The sequence below is a fragment of the Carcharodon carcharias genome, chromosome 15 (assembly GCF_017639515.1).
Source record: "Carcharodon carcharias isolate sCarCar2 chromosome 15, sCarCar2.pri, whole genome shotgun sequence".
Taxonomy (NCBI): Eukaryota; Metazoa; Chordata; class Chondrichthyes; order Lamniformes; family Lamnidae; genus Carcharodon; species Carcharodon carcharias.
The window spans coordinates 13,115,171-13,130,766 of NC_054481.1; the positions used below are offsets into that span (position 1 = coordinate 13,115,171).

At 37.8% G+C, this 15,596-nt stretch overlaps 1 protein-coding gene across 11 annotated transcripts in view; it reads right to left on the bottom strand.

Moving 5' to 3' along the window:
* The window catches only part of clec16a (C-type lectin domain containing 16A), a 290,561-nt gene that overhangs the window by 132,593 nt on the left and 142,372 nt on the right, over positions 1–15,596 (bottom strand). For all 11 annotated transcript variants that reach the window (XM_041207278.1, XM_041207280.1, XM_041207276.1 and 8 more), the window contains one exon: positions 2,549–2,599. In XM_041207278.1, coding sequence (XP_041063212.1) covers positions 2,549–2,599 — 51 coding nt within the window. The remainder of the gene's footprint in view (positions 1–2,548; positions 2,600–15,596) is intronic.

Here is a 15,596-nt window from a genome sequence, read left to right on the forward strand (position 1 = left end):
TCCTTGGCCTGCTACATTGTTCCAGTGAAGCTCAACGCAAACTGGAGGAACAGCACCTCATCTTCCTACTAGGCACTTTGGACTGAATAATATAGAGTTCAACAATTTTATATCATGAACTCTCTCCTCCATCCCCACCCCCTTTCCGATCCCCCTTTTGTCCCCCAATAATTTATATAGATTTTTATTTTCCCACCTAATTCCATTATTTTTAAATGTATTTCCAGTCATTGTTTTATCTCTACCTTTTAGCCTATTTTGATCCCTTCCCTTCACTCAGCCCTAGTGGGGGTGGGGGGATCAGTACCTTGCTTGTCCTGCTTTCTACCCTTAATTAGCACATTCCTTAGATAATATCACCACTTTCAACACCTCTTTGTCTTTTTGGCTATCGCCACCTATCACTGGCCCTTTATCCAGCTCTAGCTGTCCCATTCCGCCCACCCCCCCTCCAAAAAACCAGCTTATATTTCATCTCTTTTTTTATTTTCACTTAGTTCTGTCGAAGAGTCATACGGACTCGAAACGTAAATTGTGCTCCTCTCCGCAGATGCTGCCAGACCTGTGGTATTTTTCCAGGTATTTTTATTTTTGTTCTGGAAATTATAGTATGGGATAAAATCAATAATTACTTAGACAAGTGCAGGATAATTAAGGAAAACCAGCCTGGATTCATCAAGGGAAATAAGTGTTTTACTTGACTTGGAGTTTTTTGAGGAGGTAACAAAGAAGGTTGATAAAGGAAACACTGTTGATGTGGTATGCATGGATTTTCAAAAGGCATTTGATACAGTGCCGCACAACATACTTGTGAGCAAAATTCTAGGTCATGGAATAAAAGGGAAAGTAGGCACTTGGATAAGAAATTCGCTGAGTGACAGGAGACAGAATAGTGATAAATGGTTCTTTTTCAGATTGGAGAAAGGTTTGTAATGGAGTTCCTCAAGGGTCAGTGTTGGGACCCTTGTTCTTCCTGATATATATTAACGACCTAGGCTGTGGTGTGCAGGGCATGATTTCAAAATTTGCAGGTGATACAAAGATTGGAAATATTGTCAGTTGTGATGGGGATAGTCTTGAACTTCAAAAGGACAAAGACATGTTGGTGGATTGGGCAGAAAAGTGACAGATGAAGTTAAATGCAATTTGTTTTGGCAGGAAAGATATAGTGAGAGTATAAAATAAGGGAGAGTCTCTAAACAAGGTGCAGGAACAGAAGGACCTCGGTGTATAAGTACATAGGTCGCTGAAGATGGAAGGAAATATTGAGAGAGCAGATAATAAAGCATATAGTTATCTTAGGCTTTATTAATAGAAGCATTGAGTACAAGAGTAAGGAGGTCCTGTTGAACTTTTATAAGACACTAGTTAGGCCTCATTTGTAGTACTGCGTCCAGTTCTGGGTGCCAAACTTGAGAAAGGATGTGAAGGCATTGAAGTAAGTACAGAGGAGATTCACAAGAATGATTCCTGGGATGAAGAACTGTAGCTATGAGGGTAGATTAGAGAGATTGCGACCATTTTCCTTGGAGATAAGAAGGCTGAGAGGGGACTCGATAGAGTTTTCAAGATCTTGGGGGGGCTATGGACAGGGTAAAGAGTGTGAAATTGTTCCCGCTCAAGAGAACATTAAGAACTAGAGGGCACATATTCAAAATAATTGGCAAAAGGAGTAAATGTGATGTGAGGAAAAATTTTTTCACCCAGAGGGTGGATGGCATCTGAAACAAACATCCAGAAAGGGTGGCGGAGGCAGGTTCAATCAAGCTATTCAAAAGGGAATTTGATTACTACCTGAAAGGAGAGAATGTGCAAGGTTATAGAGATAAGGCAAGGGAGTGGGACTAGGTGGAATGCTCTTTTAGAGAGCCAGTGCAGACTCGATGGGCCAAATAGCCTCCTTCAGCACTGTAAAGATACTGTGAATTGTTAATTTTAAATCTGAGATTTACAGATTTTTGTTAACCAATGTTATGGAGTTAGGTCTCATACCAGCCAGATCTCATTAAATGGCAGAACAGGCTTGAGGGGCTAAATGGCCTTCCCATGTTCCCAAAGTTATCCAACCTAATCTGAAAGTAATTACAATTTTTTTTAAATACACTAATGATACTATTGACAAATACATTCCACATTATTGATAAATATATTTCATGCTTAGTACCAACAGATAATCTCAATAACTAATGTATGTCATGAAAACAATTCATGATAAACTACTAATGCCTCTAATTTGTGTACATCTTGCACTATTGAAGGCAATGATTAGATTTTTCAAGGATCGATGCAAGCTGTAAAGAGGATTTATTGGAATATCTGTTCTCATGTAATTCTGGGGTGATAATCATGCAACACATTTGTCTTTTGATCATCCTTAAGAAAACATTGCTATATCATGCAAATTAACTATCCTATACTTCAATGTAAAACTCGTATAAGTTTGCTAATAAAAGTGCATAAGTGATTTTCCATGCTCGAGCTTTTAGGCTAAAGAGGTTCAACTACTTGAGTTGAGCTGGATATTGAGCTATATCAGATGGTCACTTACCATCATGCCTCGATATTCATCTTCGAACATATCAAGGAAAATCTCTTCCCCCTAAGAATGAAGGGAATGCAAAAAAAAGTTTTTGTAACTTAATTAAACTTTTACAAAAAGATCCCTGCCCTCCAATTTCTCTCATTTCCACAATGCACACAAAGGTGATAAACTAAAAAGGTACTTCCCCCAGGCAGAGGAAGCAGTCGGGGAAATCATACAAAGGCATCCCGATAACTTCAAGCTCGCTGAACAGCAATATTGATTGAGATATAGCAACCTATTGGGAAAGTGAAGTGCCAAGGGTTTAGCTCTAAACATTATGCATTCAAAACAATTTTGGTAGAAAAACTGCTTTTATGTGCAAGTGCTTTAAATTCTAGATCAACCACAAGATGCCACCCCAACATAATGCTTCAGTTAGTAAAACAGCCAAAAATATCTAGAAATATCTCCAAAACACAGTCAAATGAGCTCCAAGACCAGATTAACACAGTAAGGATTAGAAATTGGTATGCTCAGCACTCATTTTAAGGGGGTAAAACAGGTGTTAAACATATCGATATAGCATTGAGGCAGCCTGCACCCAATCTGCAGAGGTGTTGGTCAATTAAAGTCATGGTTTGTTTTTCAGACGTTTCAAATGGTCAGCTAAAACAGCCAATGGGCCCTTTGAATATGTTTGTTAGGGGTTTGTAAAAGGGCGTCACTTCAAATTAGTCAGTGACGAACAGATGGTAAACCTTCCCATTCAGGTTTCAACAGTGATGCAAATGAAAGGCAAGGTGTTAAAAAAAAACCTTTCTGGGGAGCTGTGAGGAGCAGGATGCTCCCCTAAGTCACCATGCGTTGCAATCGTCCCTCATTGCCCACTCCAGACGCTGTTGTAGGGACTTACCAGAGAGCTGATTCTGAAGCCTCTTGGCTGCCTGCATATCAGCTGCCTAGGGGTGCGCAGTAGGCAAGTACAGCCTGCTGCCCTAGGTTAATTCGTGCTCAAGTCTCAATATTGACCAGGTTTCAGGTCTACCTGATCTGGCAAAGGGATCACTCCCTATTAGCAGCTTGTAGCAGCACCGTGCAATTTCTATCCCTAAAAGTTGACTGACCGGTTGCTATTTTAATCAACTGCAGGCATAAGAGAAATGCCTTTCCTTCAATTGTTTAATGTTACTTATGAAGATCATTATGAAAGAGAGAGTGTGACAGGATGTAAAGATTAGAAAAATGGCACAATTTATCTGGCCTCAGCTAGTTCCTGAATTGTCTGCAATCTACTTTCCAAGAAGAAGCACACATTTCACCAGTCTGCTCTTTCCCAAAAAAACGCACTAAAATGATGTTAATTCAGCATGGTTGGGTAAAAATTTATTTCTCTGACCTTTCATTTAAAGAAATTGATAAAAACTATGAAGTCAGACTATTTCAGAAAAAAGTCTGAAAATCAAAGGATGCTTTTGTTCTTCAAACTGACACAGGCAACTTCAAAGTTCACAAAAATTCCAGTAATTGAATTTACGTAACTATGACCAGAGGCAGTCATAATTCACCAGAAACTTCAACATAATTACAGTTCTGCTTAAATAAAACAGGGCATTTAAGTTCACAAAAACTTTCAATATCACCTGGATTTTCTTCTATTGAAGCACAATTATTTGAAATAAAAATCCACAAAATGAATTTAAGTAAGGAAAAAGAATGGGTCTCCAATATAAAAATAAATTAACCCATTATGATCATACCCTTTCAGCTTGCACAAGTTTACTTCAATGAACCTATTTTGCAAATTAAGACAGTAGTGACATCTAATTCGTGCATAATGTTGATACATACATTCTACTTTTCAGCAAAGGAATATTTTATTAATGTACAAGACGATGATGATTTAAAATGTTAATTGATAACGAGAATTCCTGCAGAAGCATGAAACTGCACATTTTATACATCAGAGTGAATGATTTTGAGAAGCATGTCAGAGGTGGGAAACACCCTTCCCAATGTTCCTGGAAAAACTCAGCAGGTCTGGCAGCATCGGTGGAGAAGAAAAGAGTTGATGTTTCGAGTCCTCATGACCCTTCAACAGAATAGACCTGCTGAGTTTTTCCAGGTAATTCTGTTTTCGTTTTGGATTTCCAGCATCCGCAGTTTTTTGTTTTTATTCCCAATGTTCCTGATGGCTCCGACAATCCCACAGCAAATTGATGAATTCTATGCTGTTTTACCACATTCACTGCTTCTGTGCAAGAGGCACATCAGATTGAAGGATTATAGTGATCAGTTAAATAGAATAGCTGGAAATCCAAGCAAGACAGGTTGTTGAACCTTTTCCTGTTTCTATTGTTTTTATTCTCTCATGGGATGCAGGTGGCGCCAGTAAAGCCAACATTTATTGCCCATCCCTAATTGCCCTCGAGAAGGTGATGGTGTTGAATACAACTGAGTAGCCTGTTAGGTCATTTTAGAGGGCAGTTAAGAGTCAATCACATTGCAGTGGACCTCGAGTCACATATAGGTCAGATTGGATAAAAATGGTAGATTTCCTTCCCCAAAGGATGAACCAAATCAGTTTTTAATGATAATCTGATAGTTACAAGCTCACTGTTACTGGCACTAGCTTTTTATTTCAGATTTATTTAGTGAACTGAATTTAAATTCCCCAATTTGTGGTGGGATTTAAGCTCATGTTTTTAGATCATTAGCCAAGGGCCAGTAAAATTTGATCCAAAGATTAAAATGTTCCATGCACATGCCTGAAGCAATGGTATCATTTTGAAGTTCCAGAAAGTCAAAAACTTCTAACTTCTGCTATGATGATCTTGCCTTTCATCACCTTTTAGCTCTTGTACATGGCCCACTCTGGCTTATATTAACTGCTTTAACTTTCATTTTAATGGTAACCTGTATTTTAATACTTTACTGCTATTAATTGGTATTAGATTGTACTTGTGCCAAACAGTTATTAGCAATTATTACACATTCTTGTGAGGTAACAATATATATCCGAAGCTGCAAAACATCATAAAAGACAGACTTGTATTTAATCATAAACGTATTAGTCACTCACAAACATATCAAAGTATCTCACATAAAACTAATATATAATGATTGTTATTATGTGGGAAAAGTACACTGCGCAGCAGAACAAAGTGAAGCAAGTTTTGACTAGAGTAAAATGTGCATTCATTTCCAGCTGTAAAACTGAAACTGAACAACGTAATTCCTGGGGACATTTTCAGCTTTCACAATACATGCACCAAATGATTTCTGCAGATTTTGAGTGCTAGAAATTCAAGTGAAATACAGGGCACTAATGAAAATGCAATTCACCGTATTATGAGAATTAAATATATTCTGACTAGATTTTTGATTTTGATGCTGAAACACTATTAAAATCCTAAATTAAAACATGAAGTTTCCTGAAAAGAATCAGTGGAATAAGGGGAGGCAATCCAGTCAGTAACAGTGCACCTATAGTGCCCTAAATTGAGCTTTTTTAAATGGAAGCCAAAACATGTTCCCTTGGTGTTCTTAGCTCAGAACTGGCAGGAGTTTGAAACAGGGATAGCCTTACAACTGGCAGCAATTGAGTGTGAAGCATGCAGAGTTACTTAAAACCATAATTTGAATAGATATTCATTTAGCTTTCTGAAAAGACGGCTGCAGCTTCTCAGTGCAGCTCTTCTTACATCACACGATTCTTAAAAAATGTTTTGAAGAAATAAAAGGATCCAAATACTGCACAATACACAAATTAAACAAAAGCTGCAACTACCGTAAATTTCAAATAAAACCTCAAGTGTTGGAAATACACAACCGGTTGATCAGAGCTTGTAAAAAAAAGTGACAGGTTACGACGTTTTGTGCAACCTTTCATCTAAATATGACTGCATATCTGAAATGTCAATAACAAGATTTTCTACAGCTGCTGACCGACATGGTGAATTGTGAAATACAACTAACTATATGGTATCAAATAAATTCCAACAACATCAAAAACCCATCTGTGAAAGTGAAAGTGAATGGGTGTGAATTTCAAAATTTGCAATAAAATTAGCCAAAATACATGAATCCCGGATATAAACGTGCAAGAGATAACCCGGAGAAGGGCAATACAAGGATAAGAAAAGTAGGATAGCAAATGCCATACAGTCTTCCAACCAATAGGCTCTTCTGAAGAAATTTCAATTTTTTAAAATCTCTCAAATTCTTGTTTTTGGAATATATAAATGTTATTAAAATAATCTGTGATGCAATGTTACCCTTCATTTGCAACTTATACTGAAGAACCTGTTAAGTACAAAATGATCATTGATGGCATCTCCTTGTTTTGCTTTAGTTAGAGATTTAGTTAGGAATTGTCGTATGCTGCCTATACACCCCACCCACCGGCAAAAAAAAAAACAGGCACTCTGGAGCAAAAGAAGAATGGAAAATGCTCAAATAGGAACAAGGTGTAGGCCATTCGGCCCCTCAAAACTCTTCAATAATTCAATCAGATCATGGCTGATCCGAATCTTAACCTCATCCATCTGTTTTTACATACTGTAGCAAAAGTTAATCTCAGATTTAAAGTTATTAATTGAGCTAGCATCTATTTCTTTTTGTAGGAGAGAGTTCCACATTTCCATCACCTTTTACAGGAAGAGAAGTTTCCTTACTTTCCTCCTGGATGGCCTGGCTCTGGTTCTGCTCCATTGTTCAAGGCTCCCTTTTCGGAAGAAAAGGTTTCTATCTACAAAATTGATTCTTTTCAAGGTTTTAAAATCCTCAATCAAATCACCCCTTAACCTCCTATATTTCAGGGAATACAAGTTCAGTTTTTGTAATCTCTCCTCCCTATTTAACCTGTGGAGCCCTGGTGACATTCTGGTGAATCTGTGCTGCATTCTTTCCAAAGTCAACATATCCTAAATGTGCAGCGCCCTGAACTGTAGACGGTACAGTGCTCCAGATGTAGTCTGCCAGAGTTTGTATAGCTGTCAGAAAACTTTCTCTCCATTATATTCTAGCTCTCTAGTTATGGAGGCTAAGATTCCATTAGCTTAGTTAATTATTTTTGTACCTGACACTTTAGCAATATGTCAACATGGACCCACAAATATCTTTAGACATCAACTGCTGCTAGCTTTTCATTATTCATATATATTCAGGCCCATCCTTTTTTGGCCCCAAATGGATGACCTCATACTTACCAGTTTTTAAATCTGTGCACCAGTTTTGCTCACTCAATATCTCTTTGCAATTTTATGCTCCTATTCACTACTTTCTACACCACCAATCTTTTTGATATCGGCAAACTTGGATAATTGGCTATTGTGTTATCCACATAATTAATAATTGGATAATTGTGGCCCCAGCACAGACCCTTGTGGGATTCCACTAGTTACTTCCTTCTAATTTGTATGGGTGAGGACAGATGTCAGGACTCGCCCTTTCTTTCCCATTCCTTGATTGATCGTAATTGGGATTTTAAAAAAATTATAAGGATGAAAGTGTCAAGTCAACATCTGTACTTAACTGTTTATATGCTGATTGCAAAGAACTCCGTCTAACAGGCCTTCTTGAGCTTAATCAAAAGTAGCTCCTTTGTGTTTAAGCTAAAAACCCATGCAGGTAAAGAAATTTTAAAAATCCAAAAAGGTGAACACATGTACTCAGACACAGGCATGCAAAAAGGCAAATTATACAGTAGAGGTGGTTAACTTTTGGCCGAATTAAGATTCAATGATAACAGGCAAAAAAGCCCACTGTATGAGTCCTTCACTGTTGTTCATGGGTGAGGCAGGTTTTTTCCCCCAGAGCGGTCTTTAAATGCCAGTGGGATCGAGGTCAATCTAAACTGCAATTTCTGGAGAAAATCTCTTTTAAACCATAACCCACCTTTTCCAAAAATTGATGCTATTGTACCCGAGGTTACTTTCAATTGAAATTCTCCATCTCTGTGATGGATTCCAAAAAGTAACAGAGATCGGGCTCCGGACTTGAGACAGCACGGAGAGATGATGTGACTTGTCCATTTGCAGATGACTTCTTCAGATTGTCCAAAAGCAGCTAGGGAGTTGTATTGGAGACATTTCAAAATGGTGATTCTGGTCACATGACTTCTCTCCCCATAATGATTTGCATATTCCACAGAAGATAATTGATTAGCTTATGGCTGGGCTTACCTTGGCTAATGTGACGTGATTAGTTTTTTAAAAAACTTTTCAGCCATCACTTCTGAATGAACAATTCTTTTCTGTGATGAACATATCAACACCTATCTTGCCATTGTCCCAGTGGACTTTGTCTCTGCCCAATAGCTTGGAATGTAGCTCTAGCAATACAAATGGAGCGGGCCAGTTCATCTTTGAAGTAATTCTTGACATCAGCTTGCGTGAAGTTCCATAGGTGGTTTGCCTTGGCATGTTCTAATTGTAATCCACTTTGGAAGCATCCAGAAACTGGCCAACTTGTTCCACAGGTAAAATGAAGTCATTTTAAGACAGTGGCTTTGTTAGCTTTAAAAGTCCTTTTAAAGAAGTTCAATATATATCTGAGCAGCCGATGAAATTAAAGATTAATATTCCGCATGCACACATCACATTATCACGACAGAGTACACATCCTTTATCCATACTCTGTCTTCTACCGCCTAGCCTAACCTGGTCTGCAATCTTTCAATTGCACAGATGGAGTTGATTTTTATTGACTTTCCCAATATCAAATTACTCGCTCCAATGATATGCCTCATTTAGCAGTGAACTTGAGAATAGTTTCAGAGCCAAAACATGGAATTCAAAGTAATGGCTGTGTGCCAGGCAATCCAGTGTCCAAGCGATGCCCTAGTGCAGAAAAATTTACAATTTCTAAATCAGAGGAACGACTATATAACTCGAGTTAGGAGTTATGTATATGAGCACCTTTTCTTTTGGTCGTCTTATACAAACGAAATTTACACAAATGATGGAGTGTGGTGCTTTTGTCATTTCAGTCAATTTGTAGGGAATCTATCTCATTTGCTATGAAGTCCTATCTTACCACATGAATAGCCTACTTTTGTGCTGGTCCCTTTATTTGTCCAAGACCAGGGTCCATAGGAAAATGCTTCAACAAAACATTCTACAAAAGTTCTAGACGTGCCACCTCATTTAACCAATGTAGAAGCCGCAAGGATTATAACTGGCCTGCAGTTCCAGAGAGCTGGGCACAATATTTTTTCGGCCTGTTCACTAGACAGCAAGAATGCAGGCTACCACAGCTCTTGCCACTAGTTGCAAGAATACACATCCACCAACTGTGGTGGAATGTAGCACTTCCCATAACATGAGGCTAAGGCATATATTGGCACATCCCGATCCCAATGTGTGGTGGTCACACTCTGTCTGAAACTTCAGAACCACCAGGTATTCTGGATCCTGCCCTTGAGTTCACAATGTTTCATTGGGAAAAAAACCCAAATCCCAAAAGGAGAAAGCAGACCCAATATGATTATTTACTCACAGGTGGGAAAGGACAATAACCCCCAACCCTGGGAATTACAAACAAAGAACCCCCACTCCGCTCCAAAATTTAGCAGAATCTCAGGGACCAAGTACACTTTGCTCCCACCTTTAAACTCTTATCAATCCCACTGCAAGTACAATCATGACAAGCTTGGCCTAAATAGCCAAGTGGTTATGGTACTGGGCTTGTAACCCCAAGATCAAGAGTTCAAATCTCACCGTGGCAAACTATGAAACAATGTAACTTCAACTGAATAGGAACAGATGGGAACGTGTTTGTACTGGAAAGAGTTACAATCATGACAAGAGGTTACAAAGCATCAACATTCTCCTCCTGCAAGCACAAAGTAATCACAATGTACAATGGCTTCAAATATACCTATTTTCAAAAAATTATATTCACAAAAGTAGAAAAAAATCTTTAAATATCTAAAGGAAGATCCCAGGCTACAAAAAAAGTGAAGAAAATTTAAGTTTCCAAATTTAATCCGTGCTTGTTCCAAAAAAATTTAAGACGACAGGAGCTTGTTGCTGTAGATGTGGATCATAAAAAGCAAAGTTGCCAAATATATTTTTGCCAAGCATCAATAAAACAGCTGTAGTTTATAACTAAAATAAATTGCTACACGAGTTTGAATTAAAACATGTAGGTTTAATTTCTTAAAATCAAACTGAAAATGATGGTTCAGCAACTAAGTAGTAGTGTTTCACAATTTGGGTTTTTGCATTTTGGTTTTATATCAGTTTCCTGAACCCAACAATGTATGTGAAACACTCAATCCGTGTAAATAATGCTATTAGCAAATCCATCACATGGTGCAACTGATTTAAACTGAACACTATATTTTACATTGCAAAATACATATGGCTTTTGTAGGCTCATTATCTGAAATGTTGTAGTGGCATTAATGAAGAAAGCAAATCTCCACATAATCTAGAATCACTGCTTCACTGCTTTTTCAGCATTTATAGCAACAGGCTTCCAGCAGCAATATAACAAAGGTCTGCAATTTACATCTGCATCTACTGATCTCAGTCCAGGGGTATTGTTTAGCCACAGCATGAACATTTCTTGATTTTTAAAAAAGATAATTGAGTCAGTGACATAACTGTACTTTGGTTTCTGCTCTTTATTTTGCAACTGTCACAATAGGTAGAAAGTTAACACGCAGATTAAAAGTCTAAGTTTTAGATTCGGCTGTAGCTCAAAGATATGAAAAATTTCTTAGCAAGGCCAAGAATCTTGACTTACCTGCAAGTCATTTTTAAAAAAATCATCCTGCAATTTAGCACAATTAGATCCAGAAAATGCTCATACTTGTTTTTTGAGCCCCAAGTGCCTGCAAGATATTACTCGAGATGGTTGAACACCAAGTCCAGCATCAACCACAGACCAAAATGATAACAGTATATATTACCCCCCTGGAGGCATCTACTTCGTACAAGAGGATAATGCACAACTTTAATAAAGCAGGAAATATTTTAGCCAACTCCCTCAACAGCATGTTACACAGCAGCACTGTTGAAGCACCCACCTACAAAAGGAGTGCACAACTCAGTGTATGAAGGAGGAACTAAAGGGAATTAGAATATAAGGAGTACAAAATAAAATTCCCATCACTAAACCATAGACTTTTCTTTTAAACAACAATAAAACACATGCCAGGATTATACCGTTCCAATGGTCTAAGGTCATAAAATAAGTATAATTGTACAAGATAACCTGCAGCCAGCAAGATCTTTCTTACATTGCCAACAATGAATCTCACCCTCACTGTTAGAAAGCTTGCACTCGTGCTTACCAAATAGTTCATTTTAATATTTTAAGCAGATGGGTCCATGAGCAATAGTACAAGAAATCTCCTTGTGGTAATTTTAATACAAATATAAATATGCTGATATTTTCTTATAGTGGAATTAAGGACCTTAAGCAGATTTAAATCCTTGGCATATTTAAAAATCAATGTTGTCAGGAAGATATAATAATTTTCATAATGTTATTGGAATTTATTGTTAAGTAGACTAATAGTGGGGTATGTGTGTGTGTCTGTGACTTAACTGAGCTAAAGACAGCTGGTCTGGAGGCTTTGATCTAAGAGGAGAAGCTAGGCTTGAAATGCTAAGTAGGTGAACATGGGTGAAGTTTTAGAATGTGAGGTGTAAAGGGAACATTTGGATTTTTAAGTAAACCAGAGTTGCTTGAATTCAAAAGGGTGGGGGGGGGGGGGGGCACGAAAAGTTACCTAGCCAGAAGTAGTTAAGAAACAGTGTGTTTATTTTTCCCAAAGATTACTGGTAAAATTAGTACTATGATAGATTTTTATTATTAGAGGGACAAAGTCCAAAGACATAATAAAATAATGGGAATTTGCATTCAAAGGGGAACGTATGTATAAAGGAGATAAGATTGTGTGTAAGGTCAGGCATTTTAAGATATAACACAAGTGTGAAAAGCCTCCTGCATCTAAGCCTAAAACTGCTGTCAACAAGGAACCAAAGCTGAGAAAAACTCAGAGTTTGACAGTTCAGAGTGCGCGCTTTGCCTGGGTGTATTTAGATGTGTGTTTTACTGTTGCATTATTGGAAGTGTAACTGAGAGTCAGATTAACTAGGGGATTTAGAAGTTCTTATAGTAATTTGTAAACCTATGTATGTGCTTAAAATAATTTTTTTATTTAATGAAGATTTTAGTTTTGTAAGAAACCTATAAGACTAGGTGGTCTTATTACTATTGAATCCAAGGCATGCATCTCAAATTAAATACAAATTGTAAAACAGTTGCAGCAGTTGCTTCAAGTTTCCTTTTGGGATTTGAGCAATTTAGCATTTACCATCTGCTGTGCCACAACAATGTTTTATTCCTTCGTGAAATCCATCGTGCGTACAAGCTGCAACAATTATTACCACAATCATGAACTGCTTAAGGAGGGATATACTTCTATTGGAAGCAATTCAGAGAAAGTTCACTAGGTTGATTTCTGGGAAGAAAGGCCGAATAGGTTGAGCCTACGCTCATTGGAGTTTAGGAGGTGAACTTATTGAAATATAAAAGATTCTGAGAGAGCCTGACAGGGTAGATGCTGTGAGGATGCTTCCCCTTGTGGAGGAATCTAGAGCTAGGGGTTATAGTTTCAAAATAAGGGGTCTCCCATTTAAGACAGGGTTGAGGAGGAATTTCTTCTTTGGTCATTAGTCATTGGAATTCTCTTCCCCAGAGAGCAGTGGAGGGTGGGTAATTGAGTATATTCAAGGCTGTGTTAGACAGATTTTTGATCTGCAAGGGAGGCAAGGGTGATGCTGGCCATCTGGAAAATGGAGTTAAGGGCACAATCAGATCAGTTATGATCTTATTGAATGGCAGAGCAGGCTCAAGGGGCCAAATGGTCTACTCCTATTTCTGATTAGGTGTCAATGCTTTTGAATCAAGGTCAGATTCAAAGCAGCACTAAACTACTAAAATGTTAAACAAGATTCTAAATTACAAACTCATCAAGCAAATCTGTACACACAATATGGAGATCGTTACTGGTCATCACACTAATCTTTGCACAGCGAAAGCGTATTTAATACAAGTCATAGCATTCGTTTATGGAGACTAGAACTAATACTTCTACATATGGTAAAATCTTGAAACTTGATGTTGAAATATCCAACCCTTTGTTTTCATGAGCTGTGTACATGCATTCCACAAAGCCTGGAGCCATTACAAAGTTTGAACACATGTTCCCTATAATTCTCAAGCTGCTGATACTAACAGATCTTATTAGTTTAAAAGAAAAGCTTAAAAAGCACTCTTTCCAAACCTCTGCAGGCTATAAAGTTCAAACAAGGCCAAACAATAAGTAAAAAAAAAAGCCCAAGTAGACTGGAGTTACTTGTGTTTTGAGACCTGCAGGTTGAACACTCCTGATTTATACAGTAGAGTCAGAGAAAACGAATCGATTCATTTAAGATTTGGTTACTGAGCACTTGCATTGCAAATGCCAACATAATTCCAACAAAAATCACATCTATTATTTTCATCACAATCTTAAAATGCACAAAATTAGTCTTTTCTTTTCAAAAAGGCATGCCCCTGCATATCACTATGAAATAAATATTGTGCTTTCAATGCTTATAATCATTTCAAGTTTTAATACATTTTTTCTTTCTTTTGCTATCAAGTCTTTGCTACAGCATCTGGCTATTGTAGCCATTAAATTTTAGAGGCCTGGGTAATGTTCTCTTCTTTCTTCCGTTCTTCTCTTAACATATGAATCCGATTTGCGCTTGTTGCTTTCCTCAGAATGCTTTTGGACAACCTTGGCTACAATTACTTTGACGGTTAGCAAATTGGTATAGTGCAACACTTATACATAACTACAAACAAATAAATCTCCTCATTGTCTGTTCTGGTTGAATATTGTTGTCCCCTCCCCACCTCCCCTTATTACTTCCATTGCTCAAATTTGCGTGCAATGCTGATCAAATCGATGCACACTGCCCATTTCAATAGACTCAGAAATGTTTTAGTCAAAGAGAAAATAAAATTTGCCACACACCATAGACATTACTAAAGTTCTGGAATGTCGGAATGTCTGTGGTGACTGCTACATATACTGCAGGCGGAATCACAAGTCTGGGCACAAATATTCTGTGAGTAGCCCTTACCAACTAAGATGCCATCAGTTCTAATTTCACATTCACACTGCAGTAGCAATCTAATTTTGTACCTGGCTCTTCCTTCTTTTATGAAATGAGCCACTTTAAATCTGAAGCACATAACAGCTTTAATTTCAGGAACAGAATAATTATTAAAATAAAACTGTCAAGCACTAAAAACAGTTAGTGAACCCATAATTTGGCCTGGTAAAGAAAGAACTTGCATTTATATAGCACCATGCACAATCTCAGGATGTCCTAATGCCCTTTACAGCTAATTAAATGTTTTTGAAGTAGTCAGTTATAATGTAGGAAATGCAACAGTATTTACGCATCAGATCATTTTTTTAGGTGTAGGTGAAGAGATAAATGTTGGCCAGATCACCAGCAGACCTTCCTGTTTCTACTCAAATAGTGCCACTGGAACTTTTACATCCACCTGAAGTTTAACCTCGCAGCCAAAGATGGCATTAACAGTGAGCAATTCCACAATACTAGATTGAATCCCTATATTATGCATCCAAGTCTCTGGAGTAGGGCTTGAACAGACAACCTCTTGACTCAGAGACAAGAGTGCAACCCCTAAGGATAGGTACTAAAATTGGTTTAAGCATTCCTGGATTAGGAAAGGAAAAATTGTTGACCATGATCACCAGACAACAATTCCCTTCCTGCGGGCTTCTGGTGAGGAAGACATGATTAGTTCCATTGTGTGGCTTTGATGCCACCCATGGTAATAGGGAATAGGACCAGAAATTTGTAGGCCTTTCTAGTCCAACTAGCTGGTCCCAAATTCACAAAAATGCCACTGACCCTCTCACGCTTCCTTCAATTGATTTTCTTTTTGCCACAAAATATCTAGCTGTCTCTTGACATTTCTGGTGCTATCCACATCTACGTAATTAAGTATTCAGTTCCACGCATTCACCACT